General features: G+C 33.7%; 1 protein-coding gene across 9 annotated transcripts in view; it reads right to left on the minus strand.

The window, feature by feature from the left end:
• MIER1 (MIER1 transcriptional regulator) overlaps nt 1-22742 on the minus strand; it is a 57824-nt gene that overhangs the window by 4798 nt on the left and 30284 nt on the right. For all 9 annotated transcript variants that reach the window (XM_081057442.1, XM_081057441.1, XM_081057449.1 and 6 more), the window contains 7 exons: nt 22392-22456; nt 19023-19095; nt 11865-12016; nt 11042-11123; nt 9821-9915; nt 6710-6837; nt 2252-2391 (listed from right to left, as the gene is read on the minus strand). In XM_081057442.1, coding sequence (XP_080913568.1) covers nt 2252-2391; nt 6710-6837; nt 9821-9915; nt 11042-11123; nt 11865-12016; nt 19023-19095; nt 22392-22456 — 735 coding nt within the window. The remainder of the gene's footprint in view (nt 1-2251; nt 2392-6709; nt 6838-9820; nt 9916-11041; nt 11124-11864; nt 12017-19022; nt 19096-22391; nt 22457-22742) is intronic.

A 22742-nucleotide genomic window follows, 5' to 3' on the forward strand; every position in this document is an offset into this window, starting at 1 on the left:
GTCTGAATTCTGGCTCTATTTCCATCGTAGCTGTGTGACTGTAGGTAAGTTATTTATACTCTCTGTAACCTCAGTTTCATCACATATATAAGGAGGGTAATAATTTACCTTACAGGGTTATTATGAAGATTAAATAATAAATATAAAAAATTAAGAACAGAATTTGGTATATATTAAAAGCATGTTGGTATTATGTGACAACAAATAAGCACTGGATCCAGTAGTCTAAGTAAGATGAATTAAAGCAAAGATATGCGTAAATTTTTCAAGTTTAACAAAAGGGCTATAACTTTCTAAAAACATGTAGAAAAAAAATTATATTCTCTTCAGAAGCTTGATTTTTCTACTGTTATGTAAAATCAAGACAACATGACTGTATTTTAAATGTAAATCTATGGCTTTTACATGCTGTAAGGGTAAAGATACACTACTACGTTCATTTATATGGATTTAAATAATCTGTCATGCTAAAAAATTAATGGTTGCACTGTACAAGCATACACTTGAAAACACTAAAAGTTAACACAAATACCCCCATAATAGGTGAGAGAGCATAATTATTCTAATAAAAGCAAGCAACAGTAAAAAGGTCATGGTTGAGCTGACTGCAAAAAGGAATAGAAATTTTGGGGATAGTCCAAATAAAAATAAAGAATGTGCCACTAAAGATAATCAAAATTTAATTAAAATAGTTAGTATAAAGGATAAGCCTCAAATATTACATTCTGGTCAAAGAAAAAATATTGTATTTCCCCCAACGCAAAAGTACAATCAAAACATGAATGCACAGGGGGTCTGTGCATATGATCCTGAAGGAACAATTTCGTTGTGGTAAGCCCAAAAAGTTGGTGACACTGATTAAGTCAAAAAACTAAGATTTCAAGACACTAATTCAAGTCCCTTACAAAAGAAATAAATTGGGTTGGAAAGTTCCCCCCTTATCTTGAGAAATTTGATTGTAGGTACATGATGTGAATGGCTTCTGGACTACGGAGTAATTTATAGGTAACGTATGGAACTCGCCTAGGCTAACTGCACATTCTCATCAAGTGGATAAAAAAGAAAAACAAAGCGATTTAATATTATGAGCAAACAAAAAAAGACAGAGTAGTACCAATTGAATGCCTCGCTAAGTTTCTACCCCTAGCCCCGAGGTCAGAGCCTCAGCTTCTCATTCTACTTCAAGATGGATATGGCTAGCATTAGGTGTCATGTTAATGAAACTTTTGGACCAGGAAATGGTTGCTGAGGGCTAATTTTTGTTTGTTTGGCTTGTCCTTAGAAGGGAAATAATGAGGGAATAGAGAGGGGTCATCAAATGAACAAAGTACAGTATATTCACTACTACAGCAGTGCCAGTGTAAAATCAAAGGTCAGAACAAGGGTCAAATCTTTCTCAGTGTTTCTTTTAGTTTCTGTCAATCAGAGATTAGCTCTCCACTGTTACATCAGAATGTAGGTGGGGAGAGCTTATCTATCTCTAATTCACTGTTTTCTTCCTCAAGAGGAGTGAAGGGCTTACTATTTTCTGCTTGGCAACTCTCTTACTTAGGAAGACTATTATAATTAAATTAGAAGTCAAAACAATTCTCTGACTGGGTCTCACTGATCAACAGTGATCTTTGGTCCACTGTCTATTTTTTAAAACAAGAACATTATCTGAACCTCAATCATATTTGTATGCCATCTGCTTCTCTTTCATAGAGAAGAACACAAATGTTTCTGTAGAATATTAATGCACAGGCTGATACCAGCTGTATCTTATACTTGAAGGTTATTATGCTATCAAAGAGAAAAATATTCAAAACTGTGCCTTTGCTATCTACTCTTTTTCATCTGTATGGTCAACGTACCTTCCTGATAAAGTGTTGTAAGCTCTTAAAGTATTAAAAAAAAAAGTCTGTGTTTCTGATGTGAAATGGCTGTAGTTTTGGTCTAAGAGTTAATAAGGATACATATATTAAGGTATCTCAATCGGATAAGAAAAAAGATGTTACTCAAAAAATAAATTTCTTAAAAGAAATGGTCTCTGTTGATAGTATACTTTATTAAACTTACTTTTTAGTGATGTCAATGGGACTTCTTGCTAAATAATTTGTATTCTGTGTGTTTGTATGTACGCTGATATTATGTATGTTTCATCTGGTATTTACAATTATTACTTTAACTTCTGCTTTGGAAATAGAATAGAAACCAAAAATGAACACTCCAGGTTACTGAAAGAAACAGACGTGTTTCTTTGCTTGCTTACCGTTTTGATTACTATTACTTATAGTGCCGTCTTCCTTTTCAGACTGGCTGTTACTACTGTTTGAAGCAGTCGGCGGAGGGGATGGTGCTCGACTAGAAGCAGCACTTTCACTTTCATCTAGGAGGCGATCCATGTAATCCCTTAAAAGTAAGTAAAATAAAATAAAAAAGTTATTTTCTTATATTAAAAAAAGTTGAAAATTAAAATTAGGTGAGTTTAAATTTAGAAGGCTTTATTAACAAATACATACTAATGTTCACTTACATTCATTAAAGTGCCTCATCTAGTACACCAGGATCTGAACATTTAAATAGAAAGCTTCTTTTGGTTACATGTTTGTAGGAAAAATGTACAAGAGCTTTTAAACTAGCTAATTTTAGAGACCTACATACAGGCAATTTAAAATTGTAGGCAAGTGCTCAGAGTGGCCCAACTAAAATCAAAGGAGCTGTAAGTGAAGAGATAGGGATGACGTCAACCAGGAGGAGTATAGAAGAATTTCTGGGTTCTTGGAATTTTATAGCTCCTAAGGACTATTTGATAGCTATGGCAATGCCTGAAAGATGAATTAGGTCCTAACAATGAACTGCCTCCCTAAACATTCCTGGCTCTACCTTCTATCTTACCTTTCTGCGAGGTCTGAGCTGTGATAAGTTCACTAAATTCCTGGGCTTACTGCTGGCTTGATCTGCCAGTTATCATTAGAAGTGAGCTCACTTCCTTCTGAAGTCATTCCTGAGAACATAGTTGTGTAAGTTGTATCGGTTTGGAGTTAGAAGATCTGGGCTAAATACTTCTCTCTGAGATAGCATCTTTACCTCTAAAACACGTCACCATACATGACCTCTCTCCCATATAGGATTGTTGTATAAGATATATATAGAAAAAAGGCTGTAAACTAAAAAGTGCTATCGAGTCACGAGAATAAAGGTCAGCAAATTATGACCTGTGTGCTGGCCACCTGCTTTTGTGACTATTTTACTGGAACACAGCAACACTCTTTCATTTACAGTGTCTATGACCACTTCTGCACAACAGCAGAGAGAGCAGTTTCAGGAATACTTAAGGCCTGCAAAGCCTACAATATTTACTCTAGCTCTTTACAGAAAAAGTCTGTCAACACCTGAACTGAAACAACTTCCCGAAGGCAGGGGTTTTAGTCTGCTTTGCACAGCAGAGTAGAAGCTCAATAATAACTTAAATACATTATATATTTTTAAATTCCATAAGTATAATAGAAATATTAAGTAAAATGTTTTAGAATTTTGTGAGCAGAAGAATTTGGATAAGAAAAGAGAGTGGATGGGCTCGGGACTTTAAGCCCGTGTTAATAGTCCATAAAAAGACTATCAACTACAATTACAATCTCAAACTACAAGATCACAATGTCCCTTAGGTTATGGGGATATAATAATGACTTGACCTCAAGAAGCTTCCAACAGTCTGAGGTACAAAACTAACACAAATCAAAGAAACATGACAATGAGCTAGTCAATTTAACATTCTGGGCCGAATTTCCTCATCTATAAATGGAGGGAGTTAAATTTAATGGTCTTTAAGACATCTTCAGCTTTATGCCATTCATCGTAATTACAGAACCATTATGTAAAAAATGGGAAGCACACGGAAACAGAAATGAGCATGATGAAAGCCAAAGGGACTTCAGAAGCTAAGGGTAACAGGAACAGATGATGCACGAGGCAATTGTTGGAAATAAATTTGGTATTGTGGGAATAGATAATGGAGGATGTTAAAAGCCAAAGGAAACTAGAATTGACTAGGTATCAAAACTATTTTAAATTTCTGAATATAGCAATGATATTATGAAAGAATTACTGTTGTTGCTGCTGTTGTTGTTGTTGTTATTTCCTAACGACTAATGGCATCCAGAACGCTTAAGGAAGGAAAAGAGTATCAAGTACACCATCCAGGTGGGTGGAGCAGCACTCAGATAACCAGTTATGCTGAGTTATTTTTTACTTTTTTAAAAAGAAATTATATGCAAAGCAGATAATAGCAAAATCTACAATTTGCACATGACTACCAATTCTTCCAGCTAGTGAAGAGACAAATCTGTGTTAGAACCTTTCAAAGGCTATTTATAGAACAAAATGCATTTCATTCTGTTGAATAAATGCAAGGTAATAATGTTAACAGAAAAATGAAGAAATAACTTTCAGGATAACTGCTCTAACTACAGATTTTGACTAAAAAGGAAGATGAAAAAAATTCATTCAAATTTTTGTCTAAAGGCATTAACTTAATGCCTTTGTCCAGTCACTTAAAGTGCAACTATTAACCGAAAGCAAACTAGATAAATAAGTTTGGAAGCAAACTGGAAAAAGACCTCCATGCTTACAGGAGACCACAATTGCTTCCCATCTGGAAAATAATGTACAGTCTGGTCATGGCTTTTATAGAAGATGTAACAGATGAGTGTAATTAAAAAATTATAGTTCAATTAAAAAAACCTTTTTAAGAAAGATCCAAAGAGGACATAATTGAAGCCTACAAAACCATAATATTCTTGGCTAAGGGGGAAAACATTTGTTCACTTCATACCATTACACCAGGCGACCACTGTTAACTCTTCAAGCCTGAGAAAGGAGAAGAATGGGATTACTTTAAACTATGGCTACTCCACTTGCAGAATCCTACAGAATACTTAAGAGGAATCAAGGTTAAAGATACCAGGATCTTCAAAAAGTTTTCAGAAGCCATGGAGAGAATAGAGAAACTGAAATGTTTGGCGGCACATCCCTACCTAACCTGTTGAGCTTGACATCACAGAGGACCAACTAAGCCAGCCCCACAACACTTTCCTTGGTGATGCTTTCTGAAAGAGAAAACTGGATGAACCATGGGTCTGACCCAGCATGGCTATTCTTAGGTTCTTACTGCTGATGACGACAGACTGCCTGTAGTTCGTGTGTGAACATTATTTCTGAAATGCGTGAAAAAAATGGAAGGTGTTACTAGTCCTTTTCCCCTACAGAATAGCTTGGAAAACGTGACTATTTTAAGCTACATTTTGAAGACTAAATAGCTATATCTAGTTCTACATCATTATGCCTCAGCACTACCAATAAATCCAGAAAAAATTTAACTATAAATTTATGACATTAAATAATCAGATAAAATATGGAATACTGTTATTATGAAATTTCCCTTTAGCCATCCTGAGCTTTAAATAATGGGGGATGAGGCATGTAGTCCAATGTCCCATGATTTCCATGGGGCAATCATACCCAACATAATTCCCTTTTAGATAATTTTGCTTTTGATTTTAGAGTGTTTGATTCTCCAAGGAAGTGACCAGCAGAGATACCTGTAAATGAACATGACCAAGAAACAGTCCACCCTAGGAATTTATAAAGCACAATCAAATAGCATAAAAGCACATGTTTCAAAGGCAGTTATTTGGCTAGCCTTAAGAACTTTACTGGTGCCCATTGCCCAAATGAAGTCACAACTTTACATTATTTTTATTCCATAAACATTAGGGAATAATCAGGGATAATATGGTCAAGTTAATTCCACCGTAACAATTCATCAACATTTTAGAGCAACTCATGTAAGAGGAAAGGCTCAACACTCGATACACTTTAAGTAACAAATTACTAGGGGCAGTGGGGACGGTGTTTCATTCCAAAACTAAAACGACTGAGGCTAGTAGGAACACGGTTTCATTCCAAAGCTACACTGAATAAGGCTAGGAGAATTTGGTGCATGGGGACTGGATTAGACACATAAAGCATTTTGCATAAAGAGTGGATATAATAACCCATACTTCCTATATCACTAGGAGTAAGCTAAAGTTGCATTACTAGTTATTAAAATATATTTCTGTAGAGGAAAAGTGTCAGGAAACCTGGAAAAGGTAAGTCATCATGCACATGTCCTTTCCTTTATAAAAAACTTTGTAACAAAAAAGAAAATACAATTTGACCTAATTTATTATCTCTGTCTTTCCCATTTCATATTATCTACACTCAAATCTTATTTTGGTTCCATGGATCAAAAGTAGATTAGACAAGGAAAAATATTAATTTCCCTTTCTCTTAAAAGTTCCTCTATTAGGCAAATGGCCCTACAGTTTTAGAAAAGATAGCTTCTCTTTTCTATTCTCACTGCTCTCAGTGTTATCAGATTAAAACTGTATGTGCTTTTGAATTTTGAATTTAACAAAAACCTGCTTTCATAGTCATTCTGATCCATTTCCTCTCAGGAATACTACTGAAAACATACACTAACATTTGCTTTGCTATACTTGTTGTCTCAAATAATATGAATTGTAGCTTACAATGTTTTATAAGACACCGAAGTCTAAATGTCCTATACAGATACGTCAATAATGGAATTTAAACTAATGTAAACTCTTAAAAAAATTACAATTTTCTCAAGAAAAATTTAGGGAAGTTTAGCAAAAATATGACTGGAAAATAAAAATAAACTCACGTTACACCAGGATGAAGATTATATTTCTTTTTTCCAAATCGCGTTTGCTGAGCGAAGAAATCGTAACGTTCAGATTTTTTCCACATATAATAGAATGCTACACATTCACCAACTGACCTTGTTCGAACCTATAAGAAACAAGTACTTCGTTTTAAGAATTATCTCCTCCCTAAAAGAAGTTACTTCATGAAAAATGTCTGAAATTTGAAAACAAATTTAACTGGTCCTTAAATAATATGTAATATGTACTATGTATAAAATAGGCGTACAACACTGCAGCAGCTGTGTTAAAAACTATTCTATCTAAACTCCCATTAAGAGAATGTCCTAGTAAATAGCTCTTCAGATGTTCAACATTGCACTTTTAAAAGGCTATCATCTTAATTTACTGTAAAAACAAGCATTCCTCTATTGAAAATGACTGTAAGTGGCTTTGAGTTAAAATTAATGTTATAAACAGTCTACAAATACTTTCCCAACAGTGATCCAACTCAGTTATTTTACTGAGAATAAAGGCTGAGAATATTCCAAAGTGAGTTAAAAGCTGTTATAATAATGCTAATAATGCTCTGCTTACTAAGTTACTTCAATGATTACTGGGCTATCCCTAATTTGTGTAACTGAATGGGCTCCCCCTACATAATGTTCAACACCTATATCTGAGATTGGCAAATGATGTTGACAAAATTCCTTTTAGCTACTTGGTTTGGCAAGCTCGTGGGGTTGATGTATATAATAAAACATTGGGACTTTTAAAATGAAAAAAGGTATCTGCATGAGTGTTTGGGATGTAAGATGATATTATTTAACCCTTAAATTTCTATTTTGAGGTAGGTATCTTGTGGGATTGATTGCACCTAAGGTCATTTTAAAGACATCCTTATTTTGTTACCTGACAGTTTTCTTTCTTCCCCTATGCTTGCACTTTACAACTTTGGACTATGTTGCTCTAAGACTGAAAGCTATCAGGGCTCTAAAAAAACCCCAATCATCTCAAGATCTTTTTTGCCTCCTTTAGAATCTTACTTTTAGATAGACACAAGCTAAGTCAATTGTACTTTTCTAAAGTAAAAACTGAAAAGACATTTTGAGGCTTGCAAAGTTAACAAAATTATGAAAAATCCTCAAAAAAATAAGCCTCTATAATAAAAGTTAAAATTAAGATCCAAACTTCAAAACCAGGTGTAAAAACAGTCTTAATATTTTCACTGGATCATTATTCTCCCTCTTAAACAATTACTATCTTCCCTTTGTTCACTAGAACAACTATAATAGTGTATTAGGTATAGATCCCTGACTTCTGTAACATTCGAAATATCACCATCCCAAATATTTATCAATAAATCAAGATCTTATTTTCAATATTACGTTAAGATGTTTTTGGCTAGTAGTTTCAAATCACCTAATAAGTTCTTATTCCTTAAAAAATGGGATTTCTGGGGGGAGGGGAATGTTGCTGCCTCTAGTTGTATCTGCTTATCATTCCAAGGGTCTCTCTCCTCCATTGGTAATCCAGCATGGTTTGATTAACAGTGTTTGAATTCAAGCAGGAGTGCTAGAAAACTGTTATCCAAAACATTGTTCAATCATGAAACAACATATTGTTTTTTTAATCAGAAATATACACGATCCAGTCATTAGTATGAAACACTCCTTTCATAGAGTACATTATTCACTATGTTGGAGATTATTGATTTGGACACAGCATTATGTGGTATAAATACATTTCTGACACCAACGCTAAGACTCAAAATTTCTCTTATTAATTATGTCCAACGTCATATACCACGTTTCCCCAAAAATAAGACCTAGTTGGACCATCAGCTCCAATGCGTCTTTTGGAGCAAAAATTAATATAAGATCTCGTATTATATCATATTGATTTATATTATTATATTAAAATAAGACCCGGTCTTATATTTATTTTTGCTCCAAAAAATGCATTAGAGCTGATGGTCCGGCTAGGTCTTATTTTTGGGGAAACACGGTACTAAAATGCACCAAGATAATCAAAAGTAAACCAGTTAATGCACAAGAAAATTAAGAAAAACAAACTCATGGGATTTGTAAGCAACTACTTTATTTATGAAACATAAAATAGATACTGTTAAATATGTACTGAAACCAATCAAATAGACATGACCCAATCACATTCAGAGGTATAAAAAAGGAAAATGTGGTGCCAGATTAGACCTTCAGACATAACCATACATAAACCCAGATACTTGCAAAATCATCCTAGACAAGCCATCACACAAGACTGAGATGCTATCTTTAAGGAAACATGTAAAGCCAAGCTCCTTGTTATTTATAGTCCTAAAAATGTGATATTTATAAGCTTAGAAATTACTTAATTTCCTACATTTAAACTGAGATTTTAATTTTGCCTATCTTAATTTCCCAGAGGAATAACACATTTTCCCAATCTATATAATTATGTAGTTACTGTTAAAAATCTTACCTGATTTCAGCTGCAAGAGAATTAAACATAAAAATAAATCTGCAAGTAGTCATGAATTTCTTTACACTGACATTGTATGACTGATATTACCAATATGGAATGATGATCATGTTAAATACAATTGTCAAATTATAAAATTATAATAATGTATAACACAGCTGACTTACTGAGATATTTTTCTGGAAAATTAAATCTTAATTAAAACCATATGAAATACTAAGTATTTGATTTTAGATCACAAGGGCTTAAGCAAATATAAAAAAATATTTTAATAGTAAATAATGTCATGTTAAAAAATGCTTTAAAGCTGCAGAATTATTTTAAAGACCCTCCTAAAAACATCTGTCAGCAGGTTCTGGAAAATAGCTTTAAATAATTACAGTGCACGCAAACATCCCACCCCAAAGTGGATGAACATATTGATAAAGAAACCCAATTCTTAAAGGCTTCTAATATCACACATGAAAACAGTCATTTGGCAAATGTATGCCAGGAAGTCTAGGCGTGCTTATAATAATTTCCTAAAAAAAAAATCAACGTATTAAAATATTCATTATAGAACTTTTAACATTAGAAAATAAGATATAAGATGATCTGGGTTGTTAACTAAATTTCTTTCTATAAAAGAGAGAACATACATAATTACTTACTTTATTAGCCTGAATCAAATGAAAATCCTTTCCATAGGCCTTCAGCCCTTGTTCAAAATTTCTACACTCTTCCTCTGTCCAAACAGATAATTCCTCTGACAAAATGGGGGGAAAAAACGGTTAAGCAATATTTCCCCAAATGTTGTATATAACAAACAAACTGCAAATAAAAATGTAACTTCTGGTTACAACGAGGCAAGTATTTTATCCTGAGCTCTATTACTGATGGGTACAAAAGAGGAAGTGACAAAAATTTCTTATTAATAAAATTTTGGATTATATGGTTCCTAACTCTCTGACCTTACCTAGGGCCAGTTTCTCCTTTATACTTTATGATCTCACTACACTAGCCACATTTCAAGTCTTTCAATTTGCCATGTTCTTTCTTTAGATTTTGTGCACGCTGTTCCTTTTGCCTAGAATTATTTCCTGCGTCCTCTGTTTCACTTCCCTTTCACCTAGCTGATTTGTTTACATCCGGGCAAAAGTATCACTTAGTTCTACAAGCTTTCCCTAACAGCCTCACCCTCTCCCCCGACTAGGTTAAGACACTTCAGTAAGTCTGAACTGCAGTCTAATTCTCTGTTAAGAACTCCTAGGCTCCAATTACCATGAAGGCAGGGACTTTGTTGATAGTTATGAACTTAGAACTCAGTAGGCGCTCTAAGTGCTGTTGGAGGAATGAGTATATTTCATTTGTAACATAATAATATATAAACAGTAAGTACTCTTAGTGAAGCAGGGTGGGAGCCAGTTTAGAGTTAAAAAAAAAAAATCCAAAACTTGGATTTTAGTTATGACTTCATTATTTATGAATTATGTTTGCCTCGGCTAAGTTACTTCAGTTCAGACCTCAGTCTTACCAATTTTAAAGTGAGGGAACATCTGTCATATTACTTAGCTCATAGGGCTATTAGCAAGATCAAATGAGAAAATATTTTTAAAAATGTGATGAAATTCAAAGGCATTATGTGTTTTTACTTAAATGGCCTACGTATTTTCCCTAAAAAAGGGACAGCCTAATCCCATTCCCCATAATGCCTTGTAAAATAGTGTTATACACAAGTGATTTAACAAGTTCTTTATTATTCAGCAAATATTTACTGAATTCAGAAAAATCAGTATTATTAAACCTAGGATATAGCTACAAATATTGATGAGCTAAAGTTTTAAATTTCTGCTATGTCATAAAAACAAATAAAAGTTAACATTTATGCTTACCTCTAGCTGCTTTAACATTAAATCTTAATCTTCTTAATGCTTCTTCAGTGTCAAAATTGCATTTAACCAATTCATATAATGCCTAGAAAAATAAAGAGCTTCAATATGAGACCTGGACTATGAACAGTTCGAAACTACATTTTCTTAAGAGAGTAAAGGCTTTTCTAGCATCCAGTGTTTTTTTCCATCCTTTCTGGAGGACAAATAATTCTAGTATATGCAACATGTAGAACACTAAGGAAAAACAAATTCAATCCAGATAATTTTAACTGCCTCTAAATATGTAGAAAATAGGATAAGCAAATACTCTTAACTGGGCAGCCACAGTATCCCAGGAATTTATAAACAGAATCATTTTATAAAGATCACAACCCTGACTCCTCCCTTTTGGCATTCTGGGGTTCCTATGCTAGGATAATTTTAAACAAATCAGAAAACACTGATTAAAAAAGGTAAAGAAATATAGTGCTGTCATTAGATTCATGGTAGGCACTGATGTGCATAATAACATTATACCAGATGTGTATTCCCATCTTGATGATATCCAGATTCTCAGGGATATCCAAAGGAACTTCAGAAAGCCTAACAAACAATGTATACAGGCAAACTGAAATATCAATATTTTTGTTTATTTGAGCTGAAATCATACCAATGAAGTGAGTGTATTACTACTACATATCTTATAATGACTACAACCTCAGATTCTGTTGAAAACAGGAATTTTGGTGGATAGAATAACACTGAATGTGAAAGCATTTACATTTAAAAACGTATATGGTTAATTTACTTCAGGGACATTGTTAGTTATTTCTTATTCGTGTACCTGTTCATTGTCTTTTATGTGAGAGCCTTCAGGAATTGCTTCTACACCTTTCTCATCACCTGTTCTTCTAGATGCATCCTTAAGAAATACAATCACTTTATCTTCTGGTAAATACTCAGGGTCCCACAGGAGCTGATCATCATTTTCATATACTAAATTAGTAAAACAAAATTTTTTTTAAATGCCAAAAACTGACAGTCTGTATTAAAACATACCACTAAACAAGTAACTCATCCTTAGATCCAAAATGTTAAGAGCTAACAGGTGGAATTGTGGTCCTACTAGTTGCTTGACTTCACTCTTGGGTAATATTCATAGCCTAAGTAAGTAAGAAATCGAAAAAGAGAAGTACCACTTTATGTCCCTTTCGAAATCCAGTCTGACTTAACTCGAGTTTACCAAATTTCAAGCTCTCTAGGTTTGAATAGCACAAAAGCACTTTAAAACAATTCTGGCATACGTTAAGATTCAATGGATATTCATTATTTTTGAAAAGGGGTGTCAAAAAGATTGCTCATCCAATATTGGTGGTGGATTTGGGGCAATTTTTTCTCCTTTAATTTTCCTATGATGCTTGAAAATCTATTATAATGAGTATAAATCATTTTCCTAACAAAAGTCATGATGTTTTTTAACATGCATTTAGGTTTCACCAGAATTTTCATTATAAGATTAAAGCCCAAATCTCATCAAAATTTAAAAACCGAAAAGGAGGAGAACCTAAGATGGAAGCTTTGTGGAATTCTGAACGACAGGAAGATGAAAACATAAAACAAAATTAAGGAACAGTCACAAAGATAGAATACCAAAAGTGTGGCACCACAGCGGCTAGGGGAAGAAAATGTTTCAAGGAGTAAATAAACTGGTTAAATAACTGTAAAATGACCAGGTTGGAAATTGTAAAAGGTATGCTGGATTTACTAACAAGGAGGGAAATGTTTCAAGAACATTTTGGGCAGAGATGGAAGCCAAAGCCATACTGGCAAGGACTGGAGTAAATGGAAGGTGAAGAAATACAGTAGAAAACTCTTGAAAAAGTTGGTCGTGAGGGAGGAGACAGGGCAAGAGCGAAAGAGGAAGTATAACTGAACAAAGATTTTGGTGGTATTTGCTGGTTTTTGAAGATAGGAGACATAATCATTTAAATACCAATAGGAAAGGGCCAGCTCTAGGAAGATTCTGAATCTACATTAAACATTTCCTATGTATCAGGCACTATGTTAAGTGTTTTCATACAAATGCGCTGGCCGCTCCCCACTGCCCATCACACACGTACACTTTAAAATGTTTTACCTGTTTCCCAAAATTTATACTCTTCTTTAAAATACAACTCAAAGGATAATCTCTAGAATCGTTTCCTTCCTAAATCTCATTCCTTTTTAATCTCATTCCTTTTAATAATCCTAGTGACTGTAAATTGTAAATAAGTAAAACTCCTATCATAAAGTGAATTTGGATACACTGCTACTGATTTCTGTCCTCTGCTCAGCCTCTGTTCCCCAAAGTCAGTAGACTACCAATTATATTCTTAGAGTAATGGGTAAGGGTGGATAAGGCCTTACAAGTAACCCCTGATTCCAGATGAGGAAGATGGAGGGTGGGTCCCAGAGTCCCCAGTGTTCTCCCAGTTAGAAACCCCCATATAAAGCTTATAAAGTAAGAACAAACTTCCTGGGAGATACTTCTGGAATCATTCTGGAAGTTCCAGGGAGCCACAGAAGGAATTATGTATTCCTTCTTTAAGCTGAATACACAAGCATCACCAGATGGCACCAAATGACCAGCCAGATCCCTCAAACTGTGACTACATAGCTAGATAGGGGAGCCCCGAGAATGTGACACTTCTTTTTATGCAATTACAATATACTACAAAATGACCATGCAGTAAGAACAAGTAGCATTTTCAGACAATAAAACCACACTCCCTTTTTAAAAACCCACCCAATTATTTTCCAGGTAAGTTTATATTCTCAATAAAATGACTTTTGACTATGATCTAAATAAAACAGGCAACACAGTTGATACTTATTAAATGTCTGTTGTAGAACAACTAAATGCCAAGAGGTCATAAATTCAGAACTCCACTACTATGATAAAATACACTAAAATGCTGAGGGGAAGTAATGTCTATAAATATGATATGAAGGAAAAAAATTAATAGCAACAAAGGAAAAAATACTTTTTATGGTAATTACATAAAGTGACATGAACATGCTGGATTTTGAAAGATCACAATCAGTGAACTGTAAATGTAACGGCATCTTCTAAAACTATCACTCTAAATGAATTACCAAACTTAACTACTCAAACTTTTAAAAACAAACTAAACCTCATATTACTGGAATATATATTTACATGATTATATGAAAGAGTTCAGAAGGCAGGAACTCACCTAGTACATTAACACAGGTTAGCTGGGGAAGTGCTTCTTATCGCATTTTAAATAACAAAATTAAGCTTGCCAGATAAGCAAAATGAGTTGCCAAAATAATTTAACAAAGTTCATTATATGTGTGTGGGAGTGGGGGGAACTAATTTAGAAAGTTGAGAAACCATCATAAAAACCATAAACAAACTTCTGCAATCTGGGAAATTAATTCTCAATGAATAAATGTATATTAACCTCCAGTTTTAGGTTTTTTTTTCAAAGTGTTATTCCATTTTTAATGCCTGAATAAAAATTATATCTAATCAATATATATTATAAGGATGACAATGCTGATCCATAATCAGCATTACTGAGTAATGAGGCTTATGACAGAAATTTCCATTCTTAAAAGGTCACTCTGTGATTAATGACATGCATTTTAAGTTGTCTGTCCGAGCTTTTCCTATGTACAGATAGGCCCCGCTTTTCCATTGTTACAGTTATACCACTTCCCTTTTACAAAAGACCTACATTAGTACCTATTTTTGCTAACCAAAAGATATCTGAGGAGAATTTTCACTTTTATGAAAACAGGCAAAAAGTGAAAATGGAGTTCAGTGTGTGCTTGCAGTGAGTCATTATGGAGACAGTGCACATGAGCAAGAGTGGCACAGCCATGATTCTGCCCTGGGAAGGACACTCAGCGTCAAGCCACCATCAATAGCTCTGAGCCATGTGCTCATCTGTGCTTTATTTTGACTTACTTTGTGCATCTGTTTGCAAAGTGTGTTCTAAGGTTCAGAAAAGCCTCCTATCATTCCTGCTTTTACTATATGTTAATGTTATTTTAGGCTTTATGTTTACTTGGTATAATTTGGTAGGTAGGTTATTTTTTGGATCTGGGAGCTCTTAAACAATTATATACGGTTTTAGTTCCCCCTTATACACGGTTTTACTTTCTGCAGTTTCAGTTACCCGCGGTCAACCGTGGTCTGAAGATATCCACAGCATTTACCTCACTTCATCTCACCACACAGTGATTGCATCATCTCACATCATCACAACAAGAGTGAACAGAGAACAGTAAGATATTTTAAGAAAGACTATATTCACAATTTTTATTAGTCTATTGTTATAACTGTTCTATTTTGTTATTCATTATTGTTGTTAATCTCTTACTGCACCAAATTTATAAATTAAGCTTTATCATAGGTATGCATGTGTAAGAACAAACACAGTATATACAGGATTTGGTACTATCCACGGTTTTACTGCGAGGGTGGTCTTGGAATGTGTCGCCCATGAATAAGCGGGTAATACTACTATCATTGCTTCTTGGTTTTATGCCATTTCAGCTCAGGAAAGGTTTCACTGGAACGTTCTACTTTTGTATAGCGAGGGAAACCTGTATGGGTTAAATGAAATGCTTGTTTCGACAGTATTATTACTATTATCACTAAGGGTAATGCATGTGTTCAGTTTTCAGTAACTTAAGAATCAATCTGTCAAATGTTCACTAGAACAACAATTCACATGGTCCTTTGCTCTTCACTGCTCCTGATTCCTAAGCATCGTTTACTTACTCTAAAACTTTCACCATGTAAGCATGAAAGTTTGGCTGGGAATCCTCCCTTGAACCACAACTTTCCTATTTTCCTAAGTAGCCCCTCTAATGCTCAGTTAACTTATTTAGTCCAGGGTTCTCAACCTCGGAACTACTGAAGTTTTGGCCAGATAATCCTTAGTGGTGGGGGGCAGGGACTTGCAATCCTGTGCACTATGATTTTCACTAGCATTCAAATTATTCAGTCTTATCACAAAGTTGCAGTGTTTACTCAGTTTTGTACATGACAGTGATTATAAAGCACACATAACTGAAAAATGATACGCTGTATCTGCTCAGCACTTCTTTGGGAATTAAAACCTTTCTATCTGTCTGAGTGGGGCCGATACCATCCCTGGGAGCCCCAAGAACAGATAAATGAACCAGGGCAAACCAAAGTACTCACTCAGCTTTCTGGTCACAAAGAGGGGTAGGGAAATTCTGATTTTTGCTGGTTCTCTAGCTATAAGGACAGTATAAACTATAAGCCAGGAGCTCCCAGTAGCTATCTTATCCTGTTTGACAATAAAGGAAAGCCAAAGAAGGAATGAACACTTGAAAGCATAAGAACACCTAAATCTAGTTGTATTCGAAGCCAGACATTCCAGCAAAGAAATCAGGTAAGTTCTTTTTTTTTGTGGAAGCTAAACTGAACTGGGTTTTCGTCACTTGCAAGCAAAAGACCATGAACTGATGTTTTCTGAAAATCTTAATAAGAAAACCTAAATATAATGGATAAGATTAATCAGCTAGATTAATGCCACTTACTAAGCACTTGCTATGTGCCAGATACTACGAGTATGATTATGAACTCTGTATCAGTTCTGCACCCACCTAATAACTCAGCTAACAAATGTTTACTAAGTATCTATGTGACAAGGATTATCCTAGGTCTTAAGAATACAAATATAAAGAAACAAATGATTATAGTTAAAAAAATGATTACAGTATACTGTGTTTAGAATAAATGATAATTTACATAAATTTAAGAAAACGTTAATGTGTAGTTGAAGTTTTACAACCAAAATAGATACAGGTTCAAAGGAACATGCCTCGAATGTGACTAATAAATCTTAATTTAATAATCGTTTGAATTAGGAATCATAACTGATGAGCAATATATAATCTGCATCGAATCTAGTAAAAAAAATTAGATAACACAAAAAAAAAATCAATGTCTCTCCAGGATACGCAGTAATTGGGTTTCCTTATATCAATGAAAAAAATTTCAAATCCATCTGTCAAATAATTCCTACAGTAAAAGTATCAGGATATCTCTGCTTTATGGCACTTTTATCCAAATCATCCAAACCAAATGCTCCCCTTTTGAATGTGTGCTCACCAAACCAAGGAAAAAACACCTTGTAAATTTTTCTCTGTAAGAATGCATTAATTTAATTAGCATTATCCCTTTGATAGCTTTATTTCTAACAGCATGGTTTACACAATAGTTTCACGTGAGTTTGGCTTGTATGCACTGGGTACCAAGTGGAAGAGAATTCTGGGTATCACGACCAAAGTGTGAATTCCCGGAACCACACAGCTGAAGAGAGGTTACCAGTGACCCCTCCAAGGCAGTATCACCTCGCTAAATCTGGTCTGATCCGCACACAAGCTAATGCGCTTCAATTGTCAAAGTGAGAGAGCTTCATAACTTACTGCTTTTCCTGAAAAAACTTAAGTATAATTGCTTTCTAAAATTGTTAAATCTGAAAATATTAAACCAAAATTTAAAACATTTAAAATTAGAAATTGTGATCATGTATTCACTGTTACCTGACAATACAAAGATGTTAAAATTTAAAAAAAGAACATGTTAAGAGGTAATTAAAACTATCCTTAGCCATAATACTAACTCGCCACATATAAAACTAAGATGTTTTCCTACCCACCTACAAAACACACAGTTTTCAAAGACAGGCACTGTTATCTTCCACGGTCAAAATTTAATGAGTTTGTAATAGAGTTTCTTTAATAAAGAAATTTAATAAAATGGAACAATTGTCTAACTTTCAGTTCTTTATTTGAACAGAAAGAACTCAATGTTGAGCATGTACTAACCATTATATAACATGTAAGTAAATCATAACACCCACAATTACAAAACTAAATACAAAATCTAATGGACTATTTATTTTTGCACACAATTACAGTGCATTCACAAAACATATGCACAAAACTTCAATATTTAACAAGGTCACTCCATATTGATACCTTCAATGTTCCTATATGTTGCAGAAATTAACTTTAAAGTGAGTATAATCTGTTACTGCTGTATTAAAACATTTCTGCTGTCACTAGAATTTATAGGCCTGAGATGCTGCCTTAATTGCCTCTGACCTGCTGCTTGCTTTGAAAGCAGGTACACACTTAGGACACAAAATAAATTTTTGGAGGGAATGCTAAAAAAACAAAACAACAAAAGACTTCTACAACTCCCAGAGGCTCTGCATACGTAATTTAAAATGTAGATGAAAAAAGTGAAATTAAAAAAATGTAAGATTGCTAGCACTGAGTGATGTCACACTGCACATGAACTCATTGAAATACACATACACCCAAACACACACACACAACAGTCTTTCTGGAACTCACCCAAGTGAATAATCTGAAACACTTAAAAAACAAAATTCTCAAGTATTTTGTTAGTGGAAGTTTAAGTATTTATGCGTTACCTTTGGACTTCTAGATAAAATGATGAAAACAATCATGTAAAATTTAAGTATACAAGTTGTTTTCCCAAATTATTTTAAATACACAAATATCAAAGTACTCAACTTTAGTAGATAATATTAAGTTTCAGAAGCAAATAAGCTTTTTATATCAGTGGTTTACTCAAGTGTCTTTTTAAACCTGTCCAACAGCTTCCACTGAAATAAAATAACTTTTAAAATCTAAATTATATAGGCTGTGAAAGAGTATATTCAGTGTATTTAAATATGGGGAAAAAAAAGGAAAAGTTGAGATGTTTTAAGTCACTTAATACCAAAAAATAATTCCTTTTTCACTAGACTTGTATAGATAAAACTGGAAAAACAGAAAACATACTTCTTCTTAATAGAAATAATGTAGGGTCCTCTTTCATCAGTCAATGGGGTAACACAAACTGTCATGTTCTTATCCCATTATAAAACAAAAGCTCATCACTTCAAAAACATAAATTCAACCATTAACTTTAATAACCCACCTTTTTCATTTTCTTTGTATCTACAAATGCCAACTGGAATCTCTGCTTGAAACATGGAGCCCACCATAATCTCCTATTTTAAAAATAACAAAACATTAGTAAGATCTATAACAGATTTTATATCAATTTTCTAGCATTACCATCCTCTTGGGTAAATTGTTCCTGGTCTCTCTGTCATAAAATACAGACAAAACCAATTAACTACCTCAGAGAAGTATTATGAGGATGAATGAGTAATAATAGGAGCTTGGATATGATTGGATAAAAATATTAGTAATAATAATGCAATAGAGACAATGAACATAAATTTTACTTCAAAATATGCAGAAAAAGAAAAATGAATTCTTACTAAGAAGTGCAAACATGAAAAATAGAAAGTCAAATTCAGGTAGTTTCAGAGTATCTGCACTTTAAACTCTGGTCCCTGGATCGGCAGCATCAGCGTCACCTGGGAAATTGATAGACATGCAAATAAATGCTCAGGTCCTCCCCCAGACCTACTGAACCAGAACTGAACACGCTGTCCAGTTCTGACACACACTTGGGTCTGAGAACCAGAGCTTTAAGATAAAGGAAGTAACAAAAGGATTTGTATAAAGCTCAGTTGAGGTCAAATGGATGAACTCCAAACCAATGGATAGGCAGGTTAGTGCCTAACTTTCATGATAATAATACAAAATGAAAAAGCAGCCTCCCCAAAACATAATTAAATCTTCTTTTAGGAAATCTGGTCATCAAAAATATATAGTCAAATCACAGATTAGGGGAAGCTAGCCGTTCAGAACAACAGACAGACACTGGAGATCACAATTGATGAGATTTTATAATACACAGGGACCAAGATTACACAGGCCCTTTTTTGTCGGGTGGCTAAATGTTAAAAATAAATTTACTCCATTTTCAAAATGAAGACATAGGAAGGAAAGGTACAAAATCATGGTGTAGTAAGTTTAAATAACTCTTAGGATTTGAAAAGTTCCTCTCTCCAGTTACTGTTACCCCCAATGATGTTAGGATCTCATTTTATCTAGTATAAATTCTAAGACATCTTCTATGTAATAAACTTATTGCTGCACCTGTACAGGAAAACCAGTCAGTTTCCTAAGAACAATATCGCACACAAATTTTCTCTACTGTTATACAAGGATTTTCTTTGTTTTTCACTATAAAAAAGAGCACTTCACTGTCCTTTCTTGAGCCTCTTTTAACTTTACTCACCTATGCTTATCAGAAAATAGTCACGTTATCAACCCTGGCTTGGGGCACTTTTAAAAATCTTGATGCCAGGATCTACTGCAGACCAATTAAATTACAATCTCTGGATAAAGACTCCGGTAATCAATATTTAAAAGTCCTCCAAGCAATTCTAACATGAAGCCAGGGTTGAGAACTTCTGAACTAGTATAAAGGTAAGACACCTCCTTTTCCATATTGAGTTCAGAACACGTTTTCGCCTGCTAATCTGTTCTGTAGGAAAGGGAAGGGTAATAGCATTTAGTAGCACTTGTGCACCAAGTATTTAATGTGTAATTTTCATTAACTCCTCACCAACTTTGGCAAGGCTGAAATTGTTATTCCCACATTGTATGTGAAGAGATGAAACTCAAAAACCATAATTTCCTCAAGAACACAGTATTAGTATAACTTGAACTCAGATTTGATTTTAAAGCCGTTTCCTCTACCCCAGTTTCTATACAAATTCAATTTTATCTTACAACCCTTAGAAGATGAATCTCTACATCTGGACAATTTTTTACTGCAACAAAATCACACTAACATAAAACGATCTGGATTTACCATGGCCTGCTTTATAACATACTTTTCCTGAGGAAGCAACTAATATTCTCCAGCAAAGAAGGCTTCACCTTTACCCTGTTCTTCCTCCTCTGAGCTTTTTGTTTCATTTAATAAAAATAATAATGTTTAATTAAACACTATATTGAACCCTCCAGATACAAAAAAATCTATGTTGGAGAAAGATATATAAATTTGAATGTGTGGTGGCCAGTATCAGTTTAAGATGACTCCCAAGGTTTCTAGATTTTACCATCTTAATTTCTACACGGTATAAAAATCAGAAAAACAAAACAAAAAACCCTTTGCCCAAAAATGTCAAGTAGTAACTTCTGTGATCTTTGTTTTCTGTTTTCAGTCCCATTATTCATTCAGCACTCACTCAAATAAACACTTCCTATACTAGGCTAACTTTCTCTTACTATTCTAATCCAAACTGATGTCTCTCTCTTCTAAACATTTCTTTTGAAACCCATTAACTAGATCAACTCTAGCTAAAGAATCCTTGGGTAGCCCAGTCCAAGTTTATTTGAATACTTCATTCTTCCTAATAAAAACTCTAAATATGATGTTCCTTTATGTTAATCAGCAAGGGGTCAGCTCTTTTTTAAGTTTACCCCAGGAATCCCAAATCGGACAACTTTAAACCAACTTAAAAAAAAAAAAGGCAAAAGAACAAACAAAACAACAGGCTAAGCTCAAAAGTATTAACTAAATAATTAAACAATCTTGACTTAAGAAATGCAGAAAGCCACACAATTTGATGTTCTGGGCTATTCTGCTTTTAAAGAAATTATTGTTTATGCTCTAAATTTAAAATCAGACCTAGGGGAAAAAAAAGAACAACAAAAAACTCAATGGAGTTTTTAAGAGGAAAATCAGGTGATCTATCTCAACAAGAATGATATAATTTATTCTATATAAATGATTAGCTCTAAACAATTTTGTAAGAAATTTTGATACATTTTCATAAATCAACTGCTTTGCAACAGCTTCAAGTTAATTCATCTCATTAAATGTTACGCAATTTTATAATTTAAAACTTATGTCAATATAATATCTTTAGATTCATTTTAGAAATTAATTGTGCAGTTTTAGAGAAGCCCAAATCCATCTCTTCACACAATACACTTGGAGTTGTAAATATCAACATTAATATAGGATAGAAAATGTTTATTTAAATTATTACACAAAAATTTACTTAACAAGTGCCAAAGCCAACAAGTGCCAATTGCTTTCCCAAGTATTTTTTTAAAAAAATCACATTTTATACATTTTACAGTGCACAAAATTCTAATTCAGCACTAGTTCAGAAATTTGGATTTCTAATCTTGGTTTGAGTACCAACTTGTTCCACAAAGGCCAAGTATTTCTATACCATTATATTATTTTATAAAAAGATACTTTCCGTATCTGAATGTATTAGGGGAAATATGAACATCTACCCAATATTTAAATGTCACAAAAAGGGCTTACCTCAACTTTATCAACATACAGAGTCAGTAAAAGAATAATTATAATTGGCTTTTTAAATATTAATTTATCTAAGTTTTTGGAAAATATGGCTCTAACTACCTTTTTCCAGTCTTCTGATGGAATATAATCTTCATCTTCTTCAGATTCTTCTTCTATTTCACTATCTAGAATAAATAAGACAATATTGTAAAATGATTGCTTATCCTGTCAACACCTGTATTATTTGTATTTTACTTTTACATCTACCTTCAAAATATGTAAATATGCCCAAAGGTATTAGCAGAGTTAGGCCAAGGTATTTCTAATCAAAGAATACCCTATCAGTTAAAAAAGAAAGAACAAAAATCCCATAAACCTTCTAGGACAGTCCTAATATTAGACAACTATATTCTCATGAAATGATTTCCTATAAAATCTTCAGGAAAGAAAATTGATCTGGAATCAAAATAA

The sequence above is a fragment of the Rhinolophus hipposideros genome (assembly GCF_964194185.1).
Source record: "Rhinolophus hipposideros genome assembly, chromosome: 8".
NCBI lineage: Eukaryota > Metazoa > Chordata > Mammalia > Chiroptera > Rhinolophidae > Rhinolophus > Rhinolophus hipposideros.